The following is a 21,299-nucleotide window of genomic DNA, read 5'->3' on the forward strand; positions in this document are numbered from 1 at the left end:
TTTCCACCCTTACGCCCCTCACAATCTATGGATACACCCCATCCAGTCCTGATGATTTATCAACATTAAGTTCAGTCAGATTTTCCAATAGCTCCTCTTTATTAACGTTTTACCCATCCAGTGTCTGCAAAGTTCTCATTTAATACCTTAGCCCTGCCTTCTACCTCCATGTGTAGATGTTAATTGACTCCACCCCTTCCTTTATGAACCCTTTTACTATTTATATCCCTATTAAAGACTTCTGGATTTCCTTTTATACTAGCTGCCAGTGTCTTTACATACTCTATCTTTGCCTCTTATTTCTCTTCCCATTGAACTTTTCACAGGTTTGCACTTTTGCTACCAAATGGGCATATATCCTCTTGTAGTTCTGGCTCTTGTTGCCCCAGCCTTCTCACTTGTGGGAATGTACCTTGACTGCACCCGATCTATCTTCTCTTGAAAGGCAGCCCATTGTTCAGTTACAATTATGGCCTGCCAGTCTTTTGATTCTATTTTATCCAGGGCAGATCTGTTCTCAGCCAACTGAAATTGGCTATCCTCCAGTTAATTACCTGCCCCCAGAAATCCCAACTTCCTTTACATTTTCCGGTAAGGTAAATTCCCGATACTCAAAATTACCTTTGTGATGGTCTTTGCATCTTTTTAGAGGCAATACTGCCTACTCTGTGATCATGTGATATGATTCTGTGTGCTAAGAATGACCCACAATGAATTAGGTGGGGTATAGCTGGCAAGTTACAGAGCCAGAGATGCATTAGCCAAGCTTTAGTTAAGGAAAAAACACAAACACCTGCATCAAGTCTGAACAAAGCAGTAACTCAAGACATTTCTGAATCTCTTACTAGTTACATTTAAGTAAGAATATTGAATCAAATATATTCCTGGATCAACTTTGCTCTTGGGCAGCATGAGAATACTGAATTTAAATTAAGAATATTCAGACTCAGTCTGCCTTATTGGACAAACTCTCTTCTTTAATCTGTGCTGCATTTCTGGATCATTTACTATGAAGTAGCTCCAGGTAAAAAGGAACTTTTCAACTTAATTTTTGAATTCAGATCAAGGATCACAGCTAATTGTGTTGGAAGTGTACCTCTGAGCCACAGACAAAGATGAATTTGAGTTTTTCCCAAAAATATCCAAAACAATATTAGAGAAAGCTATTCAGGTTATGGTTAAGGACAACTGACTCAAAGGTCATAGGTTCAAATTCCACTTTGGCAAATTGCGGAATTAAAAACATTTTGGATAATCAGTGGGCTAGCATCAGAAAACAATGGCCATAAAGCTGCTAAATTGTCACCACAATCCAATTTTTTCACTGATCTCCTTCAGGGAATGGAACCTGCCCAGACTGGCCTATTTGAGACTGCAGTCCCCCACTGAAATTAACTCTTAATGCCCTCAGAGCAACTCGAGGCCAGGCAATAAATACATCATAACCCAGAATCACAAGACCAAAAGTTTAAAAAAAATTGAATTTATACAGCAGCCCATCACACTATCAGAAGCACAAGGAAATCACTTTTGAAGTGTAGTGCCATTCTGTTCTGGCAATGTCATACAGAAAATAACAATGAGATGACCAACCAAGTAAACTGATTTTATCATTATTATTAATTGAGGGAGGAACATTGGCTAACAATCAAATATGATGAATCATTTAATGGGGTTGGATGGTGCAAGATGTTTATCTATGAAGACAAAAAAATCACTAATACAATAGCAAACTTTGAACCCAGTTGTTCAGTGGGAGCTGAAGTAAACAGCAGTGATGGGCCTGACTTGTTAGCAATGTTATATTGGGACTTTTGGATCACTAGGAAGTGATATCTGAGTGTGCTCACTGTGGTAAATTGGCAATGTTAGTTGACAGTACAATTGAAATGATACAATTGGACCAATTTTAACAATTAGGTTGAAACAATGGATATTAAAGATATGTAAATTCAGGTTCATTTTATACTATAGAATTTGTCTTTTCAGCTCAGCTTTTATCTGTGGGTTTGCTGCATTTCCTCTATTTTTCACTTTCCTCTCGCTTGTCTGTTTTTGTCTCTTGTCTGATGCCTGCTTTTAATAACTTTCCCAGACACATAAAATCTGTCCCAGCAGCATGAAGCATATTATGGTGAGACATGTGACAGAATGCACTCAGGCAGCTTTTTAACTCCATTATAATGTAAGGTGGGAAGGATGGGGGGAGAGAGAGAGAGAGAGAGAGAGAATGGGAGATCCGGTTCCCTTTGCAGTATTATTCTTCATGTCTGGGGAGCTATCTGCTTCTGTTTTTTGGTCTTGGTTTCATGTTATCCAGTTCACCAGAACACTACCTGACCCTTTAGAAAACTGTCAGTTTCTCGATGAATACACTAAGAATGAAGAGCTTTAAGCCAAAATTAACACACTTTTTACGCTTCCTTCCATAAAAAAAGTTAGATATCAAATCAAATTGTCTGTTCATTATTGCTACACCACTTTAATCTGACTTGGCCTTCAAAAATCAGAACCAACACATTTTTTACAGAAGAGCTTTACAGGAGTTTTTTATTGGAATTTTGTTTCTTAGCTACAGACTTCGTGCCTCTCCCTGGCAACAGGGGTGGCATGATGATTCAGTGGTTAGCACTGCTGCCTCACAGCATCAGGGACCTGGGCTCAATTCTAGCTTTAAGCAACTGGCTGTGTGGGTTTCTTCTGGGTGCTCTGGATTCCTCCCACAGTTTAGGTGGATTGGCCATGCTAAGTGTCCAGGGATGGGTGGGTTGGCTATAGAATCATAGAATCCCTACAGTGTGGAAACAGACTGCTTTGGCCCAACAAGTCCACACTGACCCTTCAAAGATTAACCCACCCAGACGCATTCCCCTATTACTCTACATTTACCCCTGACTAATGCACCTAACCTACACATCCCTGAACACTATGGGCAATTCAGCATGGCCAATCCACCTAACCTACACATCTTTGGATTGTGGGAGGAATCTGGAGCACCCGGAGGAAACCCATGCAGAGACGGGTGCAAACTCCACACAGACAGTCACCCGAGGTGGGAACCAAACCCTGGCGCTGTGAGGCAACAGCGCGAACCATTGAGCCACCATGCTGCCCTCTGGTGGATATGGATATGGGGGGGTGGGTCTGCGTGGGATGCTTTTTGGAGGGAGGGTGGGGTCAGTACAGACTTGATGGACCAAATAGCCTGCTTCACACTCTAGGGATTCTATCATTCTATGAACAGTCCCAAGCCAACTGCAACCTTGGAGTCAATATCTGACCTTGATATGAGTTTCTAACCACATATTTGCGCCACCACCCAGCACCCTCAAAAGATCTCCTGACTTTGTCCCTATCTCAGCTTCTCCACTGCTGAAGCTCTCATTCATGCCCTTGCTCTCTCTAGATTCATCTATTTCAACAGACTCAAGGCTGTTCTCCGACATTTTACCATTCATTTAACAAAATACCTCCTATGTGACTTTGTATCATATTCTGTTTGCTTTATATCCTTCCTGTCAAGCACTTTAGAATGGTTTATTACTTTAAAGGTGCTATATAAACCGAAATTACTATGTTAAGCTTTATGCATAGGATGCATTTCTATTCAGATCAAATGACATTTTATATAATTTCTGTTTCAATTAAGACATCAGAAGATGTCTTTTTAATTAAAGAGACAAGACTAAAATAAAAATGGCAAGGACAGGGATTATGCTTGAACTAAACAAAACACAAACTGTGAGATAATATTGTGGTAAAGGGCCTTCCAGCCCCCACCATGCATCACCTGAATCAGGTTAAAAGGATAATGGCCAAGCTACCCAGTAAACTAATTAACCTTTTCGGTTTCAAAACTGTCAGTTTGATCATTCTTTCAGAAAAACAACATTTTATGAGTATGGCCTTCAAGCAGCATGGGGGTTCAAACAATGAATGAGATCTAGTTAAGCCACCTCAATGCTTATATTGCAGGTGGAATATAAATGAATACCAGTTGTTCATCGGTATCTCTCACTCGGTGCCTCTGCTACACTTCATGGACTAATGAAAGAATGTTGCCTGTGGCCTCAATTTGCTGTGTACATTTGTCAGTGAACTCCAGGCTCAAAGGCTTGCTTTATTTAATCAGCTTGTGGCTTTCAGAAGCTGGGATTCCTGCCCTGCTTGTTATCCCGCCAAGTCTCTCTTTCTTTCTCTCTCTCTCTCCCCTGTACTTCACAGGAGAGGGTGGGTGCGGGGTAGGAAGGGGCCTCTACATCTCTTCACATTCAGAGCAGACTCGGAGAGGAATGCCATCACACTGCTGCTCATTCAGGCTGTTAACAGTCCAGAACAGCTTTAGCAATTACCACCAACTGCCTTCACTCACCTTCGCGCCTGGAGCACCTGGGAAACCGGGAGCACCAGCAGGACCGACTGGACCCTGAGGGGGAAGAAAAGACATGGCAGAGATTTAATCAACACTGTGAAATAGAACATAAAGCCAACATCTGAAAAGAATTAGCCAATGTTAAGAAACAACAGAGAAAAAATATTTCTATCTTTTACAATCCAAAAGACCAGTGGAGTATAGTACTCCCATCGACAAAAATCTGTGAGGAGAACATATTAAAAATCTTTGCTTTAATCTCTGCATTTTGAACCACAATGCCTTATTATCTGAGCTGGATAAAGTGTCAATAAATATTTCAAATTATATTATGACAAGCAAAATTAACAATTAACTAAATAATTTGATTTAACAGTGTTAAATATTGTCTTTGCAAAATAAGTAAATATATTGAGAACTAACCAGATTATAATTGAATGCAGTGGTGAGTGAGTACAAAACAGGAGATGTACTTTTTTGGTTGAACCAGACGGGATTTCCACACCTGGCAATGTGTGCAAAACCTATATTTAACTAGCGATACTTACTGGAGGACCGGCTGGACCAGGCAGACCATCGTTACCACGGGCACCCTGTGAAATAAATGGGCAGGGTATCAGTGTGACATCTCAGTTTTCATGCAAACTAGCATTGTCTGATTACTTTGAAGAACAACTTAACTGTAAAATAAGCACAAAATGTGACTGTGTCATTGTGCAATAGATGCAGTAAGAATCTGAACCAGGAGTGATGAGGAGAGAGATAATCTACTGTATTCTCTGTTTTAGTCGAATTGTAGAGCACTGAAGGAGGCCTATTCAGCCCATCATTCCTATGCTAGCTCTCTGAAAGATCTTTCTGTCGAATTCAATCGACTCCCCTTTCCTATCTATCCCATTGCACCTCTGTCAGTTCTCTCAAAGAACTTTTGCCTTATTCTGACTTTCGTGACTTTTTTTTGGCCCATTTAAACTTCATCTGTCCTGGTTTTAAAATGTGGGGCAAATTCTTACAGGGGTCCAAGTAACATGTGCTATGGCGAGATGTGAGGCAGAATCAGGCAAGAAGACCCACCTCAGCACTGGCAGCATCTCACTCCATTGTTTATGCTTCTCACAGGTGGCATGGTGAGATTCTCAGTAAAGCCTTGCAGTGAGAAACCTTCCAGAAAACTCCATGCAATTTCGACACAGTCAAGAAAACATAAGACTCAGCCCAAAGCTTCTAAGCCAATTTAAATCTGAGATTCTGTGTGAATGTGAAATGAATGCCACCTATTGGATGATATCAGCTTGCTGTGTACGTTTGATGTCGATGCTTGCCATTTACATGAAAGTAGTTTGAAAGTTGGGGATTTACTTACAGCTGAACCAGGAGCTCCAGGACGACCTCTCTCACCAGGCAGACCACGTGGACCCTGCAAAGGAAAGATAGCAACCCCTCTGAGTCTCACAAATAAATGATTATGGTTATCATAACAACAGATGCTGTTTTAAAGTTGATGCAATATATAAAATGTTCCAACATGACAATCAAAATCTTGAATCAATACAATTATAATTATAACAATAAGAAATGACAGTATGCTTTTGTCACTTTATGAGGACCAATGCTTGCAGCTATATGGGGAAATTCCTACTCACCATAGGACCAGGAGCTCCATTCTCTCCAGCAGCACCTGCTTCACCCTGTTTAGAGAGAGCAGAGGGGCTATCATTTTGAGAATGGTCAGCGGCCAAAGTGCAACTAAAGAATAAAAAGGTCAGCAACAGCCATTAACGATAATCCCTCCATGATCAAGTGAATATCTGACCTTAAGTTTAACATTTTCAACTGCTTCCTTTGTGATTTCTGACTTCTTCTCAACTGCCATTTCAACGTGAAACAACGTCAATCCCCAGACGAACCCCTGTAACAACTTCTAAAGACAAGACTGGTCCAAGTTTTCTCATCTTCCTTTTTGTTATGAAACCCCTCTCTTATTGTTGCTTGGGACCAACACCAATATATGTTAACCCCACCCTTATGTATTGACCTTAAAGGTCAAGGTGTAGCATCTGCCTCAAAAGACCTTCAAAACATCATGTTGAGTGTTTGATACTTTATCTGAGATAGCTGTGAATATTCAGGGATGGAGATTCCTCAGTCTAGTGAATTCTCATTTAATTAATCCATTGAAAGGAAATTTATTTTCTGTTGGACAAAGTCCAAAAAATATGCTAATTTTAAACAATGATCTTTACTTATGGCTTGGGGCTACAGATTAAATCGGCAAGAACAGAGCCCCATGTCATAAACTTCCATCAGTTCGTTATTCTGGAGCATTCTAAAAACTACTTGAGCTCTTCTGGAAGTCCAGGAGGAAAATATTATGGTGCTGCACAAAGAATGTTGAGTCCACTGCTGAATTGGGCAAGAGGCCTGTAATATGCAGCAAGGTGCACTGGTAGATTGTTCGGAGTGAGTCCTTGTGATACTGAACTAGACACTGAGGATGGCTGCTTTAAAGAGGTGACCAAATATACATCCTCGCCCTCCTCTTGCCTCAAATGTGATTGTGTTTTCGATATGTTAGTTCACAGAACATACAACATCAGGTTCATATCGAAACAGATATCTGGAAGTTTATTAACAGCTAACTATGTAAATGATATGAAATCGCACACTTCCATGTATGGTCAGAGTTTATACGTTGGGTTATATTGCTAAGGTGTAGTCCCTTACTAAGATCTGTGCTATAATACAACAGCGTCCTCCTGTTCCATTACAATCTCCACAATTACCAGCCTTGTTATTGGTGCATTAACAATGGATGGGAACTGAAACCTTCTAAGGTGCTCAGCCTCACCTCCTCACTGTCATTTATAGCAGTGATGGCAACTCACATCCATTGTGGAGGAGTGAGTTGGGGGGTGGGGGGGGGGGGGGGAGGGTAGGAAAAGAAGTTAAGATCCCATCCTTGGGGGTGTGAATTCAGCAGAACACCTCACTATATGTACTGCTTTGGGAATTACTCGAAAACAAGCAGCCTCAAGGAAGAAAACTCAGACCCACATTATTTGCCGGTGTCAATTTTAAACACAGACTTAAATATGGGCCAGAACAATTTAGACTGAATGTTTCAATGGAGGAACATCCCTCACAGACATTTTTGCATAGGTCTATCCCAGACTAAAGAATAACAGGTTTATCCCTGATTGGGATATTTCAACATAGTACTATTCCAGACTGATTTACTTTTCACACAGACTGTAAAATCTCTAGATAAGCCTGGCCTGAGCTCCAATATTTCTCTGCGTTCTATTTTCCAACCCGGTACATTTCTGGACAGGCCTATCTCAAACTGCAGTACATTTGTTCAGTGAAGACTCCCAATAAACAGAAACTTTAAAAGTCCTGGGCTTGACTGCACAGTTACACTCCAATGAAGTATTAAATTATTTTCTGTACCTTTGCACCTACAGCACCAGCTTCACCTTTAGCACCATCAAGACCTGGGTAACCCTGTGAAGTAAAAACAAAACAATGAATCAGGTTAAAATCACTTTTATTTAATTAAACATAGGTAGTAAATCATACAGCCCTGAAGAATGGCCTTTGCTGTTTAACATTGAATATTTGTTAACATCAGCTTTATGTGTCACATTTTAGCCTCAGATATCCAAACTAGTCTGATACTGACCCTGTGACCTTTGACACCTGGAAGACCTGGGGTTCCTGGGAAACCACGAGCACCCTGGGAAAATAAAGGAGAAAAGGTGACTGAGGTATAAATTCAGCAAAATTATCATCAATTATCAGGATAACCATTCTATTTCATAAAGGCACTGAATGCTTCTTTCACTTCTGCACAGGGCCAAGATGCAGTTTTGGTTTTTATTTTGTACAAAATGCGAAAGAAAATAATCTGCGTTTATGCCATAAAGTTATGGATTTTTTTTGCAGCGAAACGTTCGACATTTGTCATAACAGAATTGCTCAGGCCTGTACTGATTGCTGGGCATTTCGTGCAATGCAACATGTAGTGGCTTGTAGTTAAAGATGCTTTCATGTAAAAACTGTTCTGAAGCTGCTGAGAGACTACTTGTGTGAATTTTGTAATACTGGTCAGTATTCATTCATAGTGTAAGTGCTCCAACTCTGATTTGTAATTATTGTGAAGGCATTGGCTTGTGAGACAGAGACCACGTGTGGAATAGAAATCTTCACCTGGATTATTGGACAGTGGTGTTAGAAACCTGACTCAGTTCAGTCTTCACATCCTTGGAGACCCTGCTAATTCCAGAATTAGACCCATTTGAAAGTCTTCTTTAGAAAACTGAAGTTACTTGCTAATTTCTAATCTACAGGGTTGGATTGGCCGTAGCTCAACGGAATGTCATGTCTTTCTATCCTTATGTATCATTCCTCTTTCTTGTTTTCTATATTTCTTGTTTTCTTTTAAGCATCTGTATATTTATTCACTGCGTTCTACTTTGGGAGTAAAATACTGACCATACAGGCAAATTTGCTGTGAGTTAACATAATGCCAATTTCAGTTAGGAATGTTTAATCCAGAGATGATTGTATTACTTCAGCTTGAACATTGCTGTACCTGTGGCCCTGGGGGTCCGCGTTCACCGGGTTTTCCAGATTTTCCAGCCTCGCCCTGTGGGATAGATAGAATCACCTGTTAGCCCTACCTGTGTTACCATGCAGCATTGTCTAAATCGAGTTAAAAACCATGAGAATTAAAAGGTTGTCAGTGACTAAAGAGAACTTACATCAGAACCAGGTTTACCAGCAGGTCCAGGAGGACCACGAGGACCCATGGGACCCTGCAACAGAGAAATGATCGTTTATAACAGAGAATCACAAAGGTCCATTGAGTCTAGGACCAGGAAGAAATGTTACCCTTTCCCCTACCCTTGCCCAAATAAAAACTATCAAACACTCTGGTGAATGATGGCCCCCAAGTTCAGTGAATAGCCACAGAAAGGGATAGCAAATACAACTTCCCCATTATACCTGTTCAGGTGCTATCAATTGTTTGTTCCTAACTACTGTCACTACTTCAATCCTAATCCCACTACCTTCTTTTAGTATATTACAGCATTTACATTTTCAAACCTATACCACAATCAAGAATATACTGGGTTATTGTCCTTTCTGTCTATCTGGAGTTGAGAATCTCAGATTCACTGTTAAGACCCAGTTTTACCTGTGTTAGTGGAACAGGTTTTGAATTACGACTGGGCTTTTATGAAGAGTCCGGATGAAATGGGTTTAGTCATGCTGTGCTGGGTACTTACAGCAGCACCAGATTCGCCAGGTTCTCCAGGAGATCCTTGGAATCCTTGAGGGCCCTGTCAAGAGAACAAAGCCATTATTGACAACTCTCAGGACTTAGTACCTCACGTTACAGTAAATTCTTTTATCTTATATGTAACTCTTTTCAGTCAGTCCTGTGCTATACTCATTAGATTTAATCCTTAAATATTAACCACAATAAAGAGGGTCAAGCAGTCAATACTTACGGGAGCGCCTGTGGGTCCTGGGGGTCCTCTGGGTCCCATGGGGCCCTGGAAATAGAAAAGAGAGCCAGTGAGAGGTGGTATGAACCTATAATTATCAACACATGATTTCTTATGCACACCACAGTACTTTGGGATGGGTGATGGCATATTGATTTGGACGTGAGGTACCCATAGACATGATGCTAGTTATAAGTTGGATCAGAGGTTCAATATGTATGATGTATGATGTTCGTTGTACAAAATAAGATCAAGTGTGTGCAGAAGGAGGACCTCCATGGGTACCTGGGGAACCATTTACAGGTGTTTCAGATGTGAGTCTAAATGTTATTATGCGACAAACTGTCCAAAGTAAAACAGAAAGGTTCGTGAAGTGGCACATGAAGCAGAGAACTGAACGCAGAAAACTATGATAATCAGCAGTCTGCAAGAATAACATAAATCACTGGAAGCTTTATTCTTGTAGTCACGGATTCATCTAACTGTATCATATTAGATAGAGGTTGCACCTCAACAGTGTATGGAGCTGATTGCTGAAAATGTCATCGAGATTTACTCAGTCGTAAGGATCAACATAAGGACAGGGAGATGAAAGCTCGACTTGCAAATTCATGTTATTAAGAATGGATTTGTAAGAAGCTTCATGCATGCATAAGAAGTTAAGTATTTTTGGATGTTTGTGTGCTGAAGGGAATGTGGGTATAACTAGTTATAGGCAGGTATATATTAGTATAGATATTCTAAATTAGTATCAAGAGGATATAGGTCTAACTGTTAAAAGAGGGATATATAGAGGTGTGGAAATAGGTAGTCATGATTCTAGCCCTTTTACTTGATCCAGCCTACTTCAATGATTGTTACTGGTGGTGAGGAATATCTACTTTCCAGCGTGGAAGACAAATGAAGCAGAACTGGCAAAAATGTGTTCCACAAATAATTCTGATGATGGACACAGAAGGAGCTTCGAACACGGGATGTGGAAGATGTGAATGTGATTTGACAGACCAAATCATTCAATGGACAAATAGTTTCATTTTTAAAAGATTAATGTCTCTCAAATCCAGTGAGAATACTTAAGAGTTTGAGCATGAAATCCAAGCTGCTCCCCTGAAAGGGTTTTGGGCAATATGACACAGGAAAAGGGAAAAACATTGGGTTGGTGTGCATGGTTAGGTCCTGAAAACTTGTAATGAAAAGTTGAAAAATTATCCTCGTTTATCTGACAGGAATTTTATTGTGAAACTGTAAGTTAATTATTCAACAGAAATATAAGTCAGTTGTATGCACTGATGACAGACCATGAAGATGTGAGAATTGGACTGTTATCCTGAGATGGAGTTTGTACAGAAAGTTGTAAAAGGCCACAGGGTTATTAATGGTGAGAATATTAAAGTAGGATCAGGAAGACAGGAGAATATGATAGAATCAAAGATTGTCGAAGGTGGTTCTAAAGATGGAAAATAAAATCTGAAGATGAAGCAGAGCAAATTCTAAGAATTAGGAAATATTACATTGTGATTGAAAAGCTTTTGGAATGGAATGTCTGAGGCAGACTGCAGCTTATAAAAGCAACAAGAAAAAACTCAAGACAGTGAGCAACAACTTTGTTCAGGATTAACACTGATGGTTTAAAACGGTCAGCACACAAAAGAGATTGTTGTGGTGTTGATTCAAAGAGCTTGAAAGGAATGTATAGAGAGAAACATGTTGAAACAACTTTGAAAGAACTCTGGTTACAACACCAAAGGCACTCATAGAGACAAAGAAAAGCACATTAAAAACAAACAAAATGATATAAATAAGACATCAAAGGAAAGACAGGTTTTAAAAAAAAGATTATATCCTAACATATAGGAGAGTGGTCTACAGAAAATGACTTAATTGTGTAAAAGGATTTCCAACCAAGGACGTAGTCAAATCTCCACTGGGCAAATTGAGAATGGGATTAAAAAATCAATATCATGAGCCATGTTCTGAAAATGACAGTGAATAAGAAAGAATGAGAAGGAGAGATAGTTTAGAATCAAGATTGGTAGCAAAAATTGATTTAAGAGTAAATTATATCAGTCTTCCAAAGAGTATAGGGTCAATTCAATAGTCCATGTTCATTGTGGAATGTCACCGAATGCCGATCCTGTGATCCCAATGGGATATCAATGTAAATCAATCCTGTGATCCCAGTGGGATATTGCTGTAAGCCTAGTTTTATGGCAGGGTGCAGCTTCTAGTGTGTTTCTGACTAAACTAGCATAAAAGACTGAGGAATTTTGAGTCATGTCACATTAATTTGTGCTTGAAATCCCTTGTTTTTCTTTTACATTTAGCTCAATAAGCAACACAATCAAGAGGAAATGCCACACTCTTGTGTTTTCTGTGGCTAAAAGCATCATGCAAGTATGAAAACTGGAGTCTTTGGTAATATAAATGGACTGTCTGCACTTGAGCTCCTTGCTACTTATGGGAATTATACTCACTAAACAGGGAGGAGTGATAAAGCGGCTCTCTAATCATGCTGCAAAAGAAAAATGATAAGGCTATCGATGAGAAGTGACCATAGTGGAAGGTGTTGGGCTGCTGCAGCCTGAGAAGGTTGAAAGCAATAGAATGTGATTTGGTTAATGTAATGGATTAGACAGGTATAATAGGACAGCCTGTTACAGTTTACTCAACAGTGACTGGAGAGAATGGCCCAAACTTCAAGGGTGAGGAGATCACAGAGAAGATAATCGATGGCTGGATCTGCATAGCTTTGTCAGTTTTGGGGCTTATAAATAGGTATAATTTGTTTGGAGTATAGATCACAGAATGGTACAGCGCAGGAATGGGCCCTTTGGCCCATGATGTTGTGCCAAACATGACGCCAAATGAAACAAATCCCTTCTGCCTGTCCTTGGTCCTTGTCCCTCCAATTCTTCATATTCATGAGCTTATCTAAATGTCCCTCAAACGCCCCTATTGTATCTGCCTCCACCATCACCCCTGGCAGCATGTTCCAGACTCCTATAGAACATATGTGGACAGATAAATGATGAAGGCTATGTTTATGATATGAGGACTATCTGTGATGGAGTAGCAATGGCAGGATGTGTGCATTCATAGTAAATATGAAGGCTATATTTGAAGGACATAGAGGGCTAGGAATTGCACAGGGTTTTCATTAGGATTAATTTAACACTGCACACAATATATCCTAAAAGAATTACAGCAGGATTTAGACACAAAATGTAAAGTATATGACTTTTTTAAATTGTTTGATGAAAGCAAGTTCATTGCATTGCAATCAAAGGTGTCAGAGGCTGGAATATTGCTGGGAAATAAAAGCCTATCTTACCATTGGTCCTTGCATGACACCCATCTGAGCACCTCCTGCCTTCTCATCAAACCCTCGTGCCATTTGCGAAGCAAAGTTCTGTTGAAGTACAACAAAGATTAAAATCACCATGATTCACTGTCAAAACATGTATCATCTGTGCTGGAAACTCGAGCAAGAACAATATCCAACATCCAGATGCATAATATTACAAAGTCTCAAGTCATTACTGTTGGTCTAATCAGGAGCTCTGCATGATGTTACACTCTTGTATTTCATTCTCTGGGGGGCCTGGCTTCAAATTCAGTTAATTGGAACAAGTCTTCTCCCTCTGTTGAAGTTGACAGTCCTACTGTCTTGATGTTGTTTCATGTGGGCCTACATTGTGTGGAACAGTGCTCGTGTCCCTAGCTCTGCACCAGGAGGCCTGGGCTCAAGTCCCACCTGCTCTAGAGGTGTGTCATAACACGTGCAAACAGATAGACTAAAGATACCTACACTGTAAGCCAAGCCATTCAGTGGGAACAATGGACAACCTCACCACTGGAATTGGAAAATAGAAAATGGAGACTGAGGCACGTTATTTGGCACAACAAAGAGAGGTGTTATTTTAATTTGCTACAAACCATACAGTCGTGACACACAGAAGGAGGCCATTTGGCCTATCCTGTCCATACCGTCTCTTAGCAAGAGCAGCTATTCCAACTCCCCTGCCTTTCTCCTGCCTCCCTGTAAATTTTCACTCTTCAGCTAATGATCCAATTCTCTTCTGAAAGCCTTGATTGAATGTGCTTCCTCCATTCAGACAGTGTATTCTAGACCCTAAGCACTTGCTGTGTGAAAAAGCTTTTGCCAGGTATCTTAAATTTATGATCTCTGTTTCTCAGTCCTTCTCCCAATGGAAACAGTTTCTCCGTATCTACACTGTCCAGACGCCTCATTGTTTTGAACACGTCAACCAAATCTCCTCTTAACTGAAGTGTAACTTTCTTTACAAGATCACTATGACTTTTATTTAAATTGTCAGTGCATAGATGCAGGTATTAGCCCCATTGATGTGGGATCAAATAACAACCTATGATAATGTGCTGTCATTGAAGTTTGTTTATTCTATTGGATTACAAATGGCAATTACAAGGAGCTTTTGCCTTGCCATTGAAGTCTTGCCTCTAATCAGTCTGCCTTGGCTGCTATTAATTTTATGATACTGTATTTGAAGCCTCTTTAGCTCTGAGCTAAGCTGGATCTGATATAGCACAAGCAGAACAACAAGCAATAAGTGTACCTAACGCAAAGATACTTTCTTGTTGCAGTTATCAAATGCTTCCCTTCCCCTTATTCCAGCATAACTAACTTTAGCAGCTAAGAAGACTAAAATGGAAGACAAATTGGGAGACTGTGACTGCTCTGAGTTTTGGTACAGGTTGTGAACTCCATCTAACCTTTCTTTTCTACAGATTTTCTGTAAAATACACTAGTTAGTTCCGACTGCTTTGCTCACTAAAGTTGGAGTCTGCTGCACTTGCTGATTGAAAGCTTGGAGGTGGAAAGGCAATTTGACTAGGCAGGTGGAAGTGTACTCTGAATCCCACTGCCTTCCTGTCCCTGCAAGTACTCAATTCTGGACACAAAGGCCTATGGTCAACCATCTTTGGGAGATTACCTTGTGCTCATCAAGGGCACCTTCCCACAAAATCGCGTCCTCCACCCTTTGTAACTGTCCCCATATTAGCATTGTATCTTTGTTTCATATTGCTTCTCCTCATTCTTCCAACCCAAATGAATCACTTCACATTGATCGACATTAACTTTCATCTGCTGCCTCTTTGTGCCATTGCACCTTCCTAACCTTTTCCTCTTGAAGGAAACTACCTCCTCACAGTTCACAAGGCTTCCAAGTTTTGTGTCATCTGTAAATGTTTGACATTTTTTCTGCACAATCCAGAAGCTAACTTCTGCTGACTCATTGTAAGGCTGTCACAAGCCAAGGTAATTCATATTTCTAGAACTGATATATCTGAGTCACTTTACCAAGAGAAATAACAAATCTACTTTTGCATCCTATGGACACCTTCCCCAATTGATTTGATAACACTAACTCATGGAGACAGTTACTATTGACTAACCAGGGTTGAAACTCTCTGATATTTTGTGTTATCATCATCTTGCATTAATCCAAGTAGAAATGCTGGGGATTTGTTTATGAGTTTTTTTTGTTGCACGAATTTGGACAGCTTTGATATTTTTGGATCTCAGATTTTAAAATGACATTACAATCAGGATCCACAGTTTGGGAATGGCTGCCAACCATCTTGTAGCATCGCCATCATGCCAACATCAATTTGAACTAAAATGGCCATGACGTGATTAATGTTTTAAAAAATCAGATCAGCCAACATGAAGATTATGCTCCTGCCTGAATTCAATCCTGCATCTCCTGACTCAGATTCAGACTGAGAGCTTAGAACTCAACATTGGCTTGTTATGTTTTGATCGCGAAACAAAGTTTTAAAGATCAGGAGCTTCTCTGCTTCTGTGCGTTTGCAGATACCCGTGTGTTTGTACATACATTACTTTAGTGAATGAGACAGCTTAACTGTTAATGATGGCTACACACTGCAGAGTGTCCATGTTATTGGAATCACTGTCACCTACATCTTAAAAAGTCATGGAGTGGAGACAATTGAAACTTATATGAAAAAGGGATACGATTCAAACTCGAGAAGTAGAATAAATTGTGCAAGGAGCAAATGAAACTCCTGTCAGTTCAGTGATACTTACTCCGCCAAAGTCAGACATGCCGGAAGATCCAGGTGGTCCGGGTGGGCCAGGGTTTCCAGGAGTTCCAGGTTCCCCATCTCTACCACGGGGACCAGGCGCACCCTGCAATGAGAATGAAATAGAAGACAAAATTAAAATCATGCACAACAAACAGCAAACTTCTCACGACCGACACCCAGTTGGAGAAATGCGTCCTTTACACATACAAATCATCTCGGTTCAGCTCTCAGCAGCTGCTCTAGAGACACGTTTTTCTGATTCCTGTTGCAGTCTGAATGCTGGAACACATCTTGCTAAAGACACCCAGTTAAAGCCTAAAGTTACTTGCGCAGAACCATAGAGTCAGAGACGATGAAAAATAAGTGTATTAAGTTCACTCACGGCTTCACCCTTCTCTCCACGTGGTCCCCTTAAGCCTTGCTCTCCAGATGGTCCCTAACAGAAAAACAATGCACAAAAATTGAGGTTTAGAACACAGTCTAAAATGCTAACATCATCAAAGAGTAGAAGAGGGAGCCTTTCCACATGAAGTGCTTACCTGTGGGCCTGGAGGTCCCCTTGGTCCTACAACCTGGGACAAAGAAAGAAAAGGTAAATGAATATATAGGAATTCAATGTTTGCAATCTTATTGAGACTGAGGGAGTAGTATTTCAGCAGTAAATAAAGTCCTTAAAAATCAAACATTCAAATACTTAAAATCAATATTAGTGCTTAATACCAAAGGTGAAACTATTCCAAGGATGTTGAGCCAAGTCTTCAGCAGCTTAATGTGTAGCACTTTAGTCAATGTAGGGATCTGATAAATGCTGAAGCAACCACAGCCTGAACATGCCTATTCTTTTCACCTTGATGGTAAGGTGAAAGGCTGGGCCCCAGGTTTAAGCAGAGAAGTTAACAGAATTTCCAGTGATAGTTAAAAGCATAATTGCAACTTACATCTTTAATGTCCCCTGGTTCACCTTTTTGTCCCTAAATTGATTTGAAAGAAGAAAAGAGCATTAGTCTTTAATCTGGTGAGTAGAAACAATGTGAAACAGCTTCAATCTTATTTCTTCATGAGCACTGAACAGTGTGTATGTATGTAGGAACACGGTCAAAGTTTATACATTGGACTGTCTAACCAGCACTTTCACCTGTGGAATTCATATCAGTATCACAGGTTCACTGTTGACAAGATGAGGATTGAAAACTATGCAATATGCTAACCAAAGGATGATTTGGAGAAGGTTTCAGAAAGATGGATGAAGCTGAATTGGAAACTATTGGGGTATGATCAGCCAGTCCTGTTTTCACAAGTTGAATCTTGTGACCTATGGAAGAATAAGGTAACCATGTGCAGAAGAAACAAAGGATGACACTTTTACTACTATACAATAGGAAGATAAGTAACAAAGTTTTTTTTTGTAAGAATTGGAGTCTGATGATTTGAACACAGAAGAATGTTTGGATAAATGATCAACTTTTGTGAATAACAGTGATCAAACAGTTGACTTGTGAAGTGTGGACATATATTGATAAACTTATATACAGTGAAGATAGTTCCATAGAGGAATGCAGAATGGAATTCAGTAGATTGTATACAAGACTGCAGCTGGGAATTTCTCAGTCTGTGTTGCTATTTAAATTATTACACTATGCTAAAGTAGCAAATGTAGCCTTCTAGTTTTGATGGGAGTTAAATTTGTAGAAAGACACACATTGCTTGGACAAATTTCGGAAGCAATAAAAAATATCCATGAAAATCATTCAAGGTGAAAATGGGAAATTGGCCAGACAACAGAAAAGGGCCAATGAGCTGGTGAGACCAGCTAAACACGGTTCACAGGAGACAATATCAAAGACAAACTTTAATCAAGAGAAATGAGAAAGAAATGCTTTTGAAAATTGTAAAAAGTGAAGAGAATTTAGGAGTTATAGTAAAAGACTGAACTCCATGAGTGCAGAGAGTGTGGTCATTTGATGGTTTAGATGTGATTCAAAATACTATTAAGCCATGAACTGTCCCAAATGGTATAATAGAGCATTTAACACTAAACATGAAGTGCAAGATTCAGAGGAAGAAGATGGAGATATGGATAAAGGAGATCATATTGGTCACAAGAAGTTTCAGTGAGTGATGAATGTGTTGGTGTCAGTATCTTTTAATTGTACAGTGTTAGACAGTGAATGCACATCTACAGTGCTCAGAATTGACTGGTCAAAATGCTACCTAGACTCTGGGCAATAGGGATTACAACAAAGTGAAGAATTTGTAAGGACCACCAGAATAAGGCTTGGAGATGATAACATATTAATATCCTTAAGTCAGCCATCAGTGAAGAAAGTGAGAACAAAACTGGACATGGAAAATGTTAAAGATTTTGTATTTGGAAAATTAGCAAATTTGTAATTCACATGATCGGAACACTGCTGTATTCCTTTAATAGAACATATCATTCCTTCTCTAACAGTACTGTGGGACAATTTGCAACATATAGACTGCAGCAGTTCAAGCAGGCAGCTCACCACCCCTATCTCCAGGGGAAACTAGGGAAGGGCATTAAATGCTGGTCTGTCAGCAACACCCACATCCCACAAATGAATAAAAACGAGAAAAGAACATCGCCAATGAAGAAATTAAAGAAATGTTGGTGACATCAGGTGGTAGAAATGTAGAAGATAAAACGTCAATTACTTTAAAATTACACAGGCAGTTTATTCTATCCACCTTCTAGAAAGATAAAGCCTTTCGCAATGGATGCAGAAATAAGGCAGATGGAGTATGAAAAGGAAAGGCTATGTGATAGATGTGAAATTTGCAAGCAGTACTGAGGAATACTGTCACAGCCTTTAGTAAGTCTGCCCTTAGCAAGAGATTTTAATACAGTGGTGGCTGAGATGTGAAAATGTGGAATATAAAAAAAAATTGAAAATTTGGAAACCAGGTTTCATAAGTTAATAATAATGTACAGAAAAGGTAACAAAACTATTGTGGATAAAGAAATTGAAAAGTAGGTTGGGACCAGACTTGGATCCCCAGACAAATATCTCACTGATAATGGGGAGGTGTTTGTTAATGATGCAGACAGATATTGCGCAAATACAAACAGAAAAGGGATGGGCAAGGAGCAGGACACTCTGCTAGCAATGGGGCATGTGAAGGGAACCACGCAGTAATAGACAAAATGGTCCTTAAAGCTTTGTCAGATCAGCCCAACTGTACATTACCATCCGCACAAGTGTGGGTTGTTTGTGCTAAGAATTTGCTGTAGATGGTGGGAGGATGTAATGCAGATCAGTTTGTTTCTTGTAGGAATCCTAACGTCCTATTGGTAATAAGTAATGAGCCCCCAGCTGGGCAAAGGGCTACAATTCACTCAACTTTTTCAGAGCATTTGACTGCATTGCTTGCACATCTAAATGCTTTTATTAAAACCAAAATCTCAGAAAGAATTTGGTGAACTTTCAGAGGTGAGCAGAAATCGATTTCAATCAGGGAGATATGGTTTATTAGAAAGAGAGGGGTTTGAAGAATGGAGAGGCCTGGGGACAAATTACCGGCAAAGACAGAAAAATAATAACTGTGTACAGCACAGGAGAAGGACTGTGTGGCTACACGCTTATTATAAATTTGCAAATTTAAAAAGAATTAAAGTAAGTAAAGAGGAGTCAGGTACTTTTCAAAACCAAATGTTGCACAGCTACAAGGATTAGATTGTCACATTGACAGTTTGCGACAATGGACAGATCAGTTTAGGTCGGAAGTAAAAATGATTTTTGTCTAAGAATCAGAGCCTGATGATTTGAACAAAGGAACATTTGGATAAATGACTAACTTGCATGAATAAGTTTTATCAAACAGTTGATTTGCTAACTGCTTATGAAACATGGCCATATATTGACAAATTTAGAAAGAGTGTAGAGGATTGCAGAACAGAATTCAGTAGATTGTCTCAAAGATTAGAGACTGCAGCTGGGAATCGCTCTTGTGTCTGCGTTGAAGGAATTAGACTTATAAAAATGTAGTTTTGACAGTTAGATTTGCAATAAACACACACTGCTTGAACAAATGTTGGAGGCACCAAAAGTAATTCCTTGTAAAGCATTCCACTCCAGCAGTGTTCATGGTGTAAATAGGATTATTAGTTACAATATAAACTAGAGGACACAAAATCGACGTGTGGATGAGAGAGTCTATTGAGATAGTGGTTACAGCAGACAGTATGAATGAAAGGTTTTAATCAAGAGGAATTAGAAAGAAATGCTGTTGAAAATCTGAAGAAGTGTAGAGAACATGTGCCATATAATGAGAAAATGAATCCCACAAGTATCCAGAATGTGGTCAATTGATGCTTTAGGTGATGATTCAAAATATGTTAAATCATGAACTGTCCCAAACAGTATAAGATAATATTCTAAACTAAATATAAGATGGAGGATTCAGATGAAGGAAATCGAGATATGGATAAAGACAGGTCATTGTATTGTTCATGAGAAGTTTCAGCGCAGTGGTGAATGTGTTGGCATCAGCATCATTTAAATGTGTAGTGTTAGACCGTGAATTCACATCGACAGTGTCGGAAGATATTGGCCAAAATGCTACCTAGACTCCAAGTACAAGGCATTAGAGCAAAGTGAAGGAATTTGTCAGTTCCACCAGAATAAGGCTTAGGGGTGATAACACACTAATATCTTTAAGTCAGCCATTAATGAAGGAAGTGCAGATGGAACTGGTTATTGAAAATGCCAAAGCATTTGGAAATATTTGGAAAATTAGTGAATGTGTAATTCACACAATCAGGACACTACTGTATTCCTTTAATGGAACATAGCAGCTCCACCGAGGAATATAAAGAAATGTTGGTGACATCAGGTGGTAGAAATGTAGAAGATAAAACGTCAATTACCTTAAAATTACACAGGCAGTTTATTCTATCCACCTTCTAGAAAGATAAAGCCTTTCGCAATGGATGCAGAAATAAGGCAGATGGAGTATGAAAAGGAAAGGCTATGTGATAGATGTGAAATTTGTAAGCAGTACTGAGGAACACTGTCACAGCCTTTAGTAAGTCTGCCCTTAGCAAGAGATTTTAATACAGTGGTGGCTGAGATGTGAAAATGTGGAATATAAAAAGAAAAAATTTTGAAAATTTGGAAACCAGGTTTCCTAAGTTAATAATAATGTACAGAAAAGGTAACAAAACTATTGTGGATAAAGAAATTGAAAAGTAGGTTGGGACCAGACTTGGATCCCCAGACAAATATCTCACTGATAATGGGGAGGTGTTTGTTAATGATGCAGACAGATATTGCGCAAATACAAACAGAAAAGGGATGGGCAAG

At 39.5% G+C, this 21,299-nt stretch overlaps 1 protein-coding gene across 2 annotated transcripts in view; it reads right to left on the minus strand.

Annotated features, from left to right (window-relative positions):
- The window catches only part of LOC132805760 (collagen alpha-1(II) chain), an 80,617-nt gene that overhangs the window by 50,899 nt on the left and 8,419 nt on the right, over positions 1 to 21,299 (minus strand). For both annotated transcript variants that reach the window (XM_060820990.1, XM_060820991.1), the window contains 15 exons: positions 16,914 to 16,946; positions 16,515 to 16,547; positions 16,358 to 16,411; positions 15,977 to 16,078; positions 13,217 to 13,294; positions 9,889 to 9,933; positions 9,664 to 9,717; positions 9,136 to 9,189; positions 8,967 to 9,020; positions 8,055 to 8,108; positions 7,823 to 7,876; positions 6,016 to 6,060; positions 5,736 to 5,789; positions 4,921 to 4,965; positions 4,373 to 4,426 (listed from right to left, as the gene is read on the minus strand). In XM_060820990.1, the coding sequence (XP_060676973.1) occupies positions 4,373 to 4,426; positions 4,921 to 4,965; positions 5,736 to 5,789; positions 6,016 to 6,060; positions 7,823 to 7,876; positions 8,055 to 8,108; positions 8,967 to 9,020; positions 9,136 to 9,189; positions 9,664 to 9,717; positions 9,889 to 9,933; positions 13,217 to 13,294; positions 15,977 to 16,078; positions 16,358 to 16,411; positions 16,515 to 16,547; positions 16,914 to 16,946 (813 nt within the window). The remainder of the gene's footprint in view (positions 1 to 4,372; positions 4,427 to 4,920; positions 4,966 to 5,735; positions 5,790 to 6,015; positions 6,061 to 7,822; positions 7,877 to 8,054; positions 8,109 to 8,966; positions 9,021 to 9,135; positions 9,190 to 9,663; positions 9,718 to 9,888; positions 9,934 to 13,216; positions 13,295 to 15,976; positions 16,079 to 16,357; positions 16,412 to 16,514; positions 16,548 to 16,913; positions 16,947 to 21,299) is intronic.

Source organism: Hemiscyllium ocellatum, chromosome X (assembly GCF_020745735.1).
Source record: "Hemiscyllium ocellatum isolate sHemOce1 chromosome X, sHemOce1.pat.X.cur, whole genome shotgun sequence".
In the NCBI taxonomy this organism is placed as follows: Eukaryota; Metazoa; Chordata; class Chondrichthyes; order Orectolobiformes; family Hemiscylliidae; genus Hemiscyllium; species Hemiscyllium ocellatum.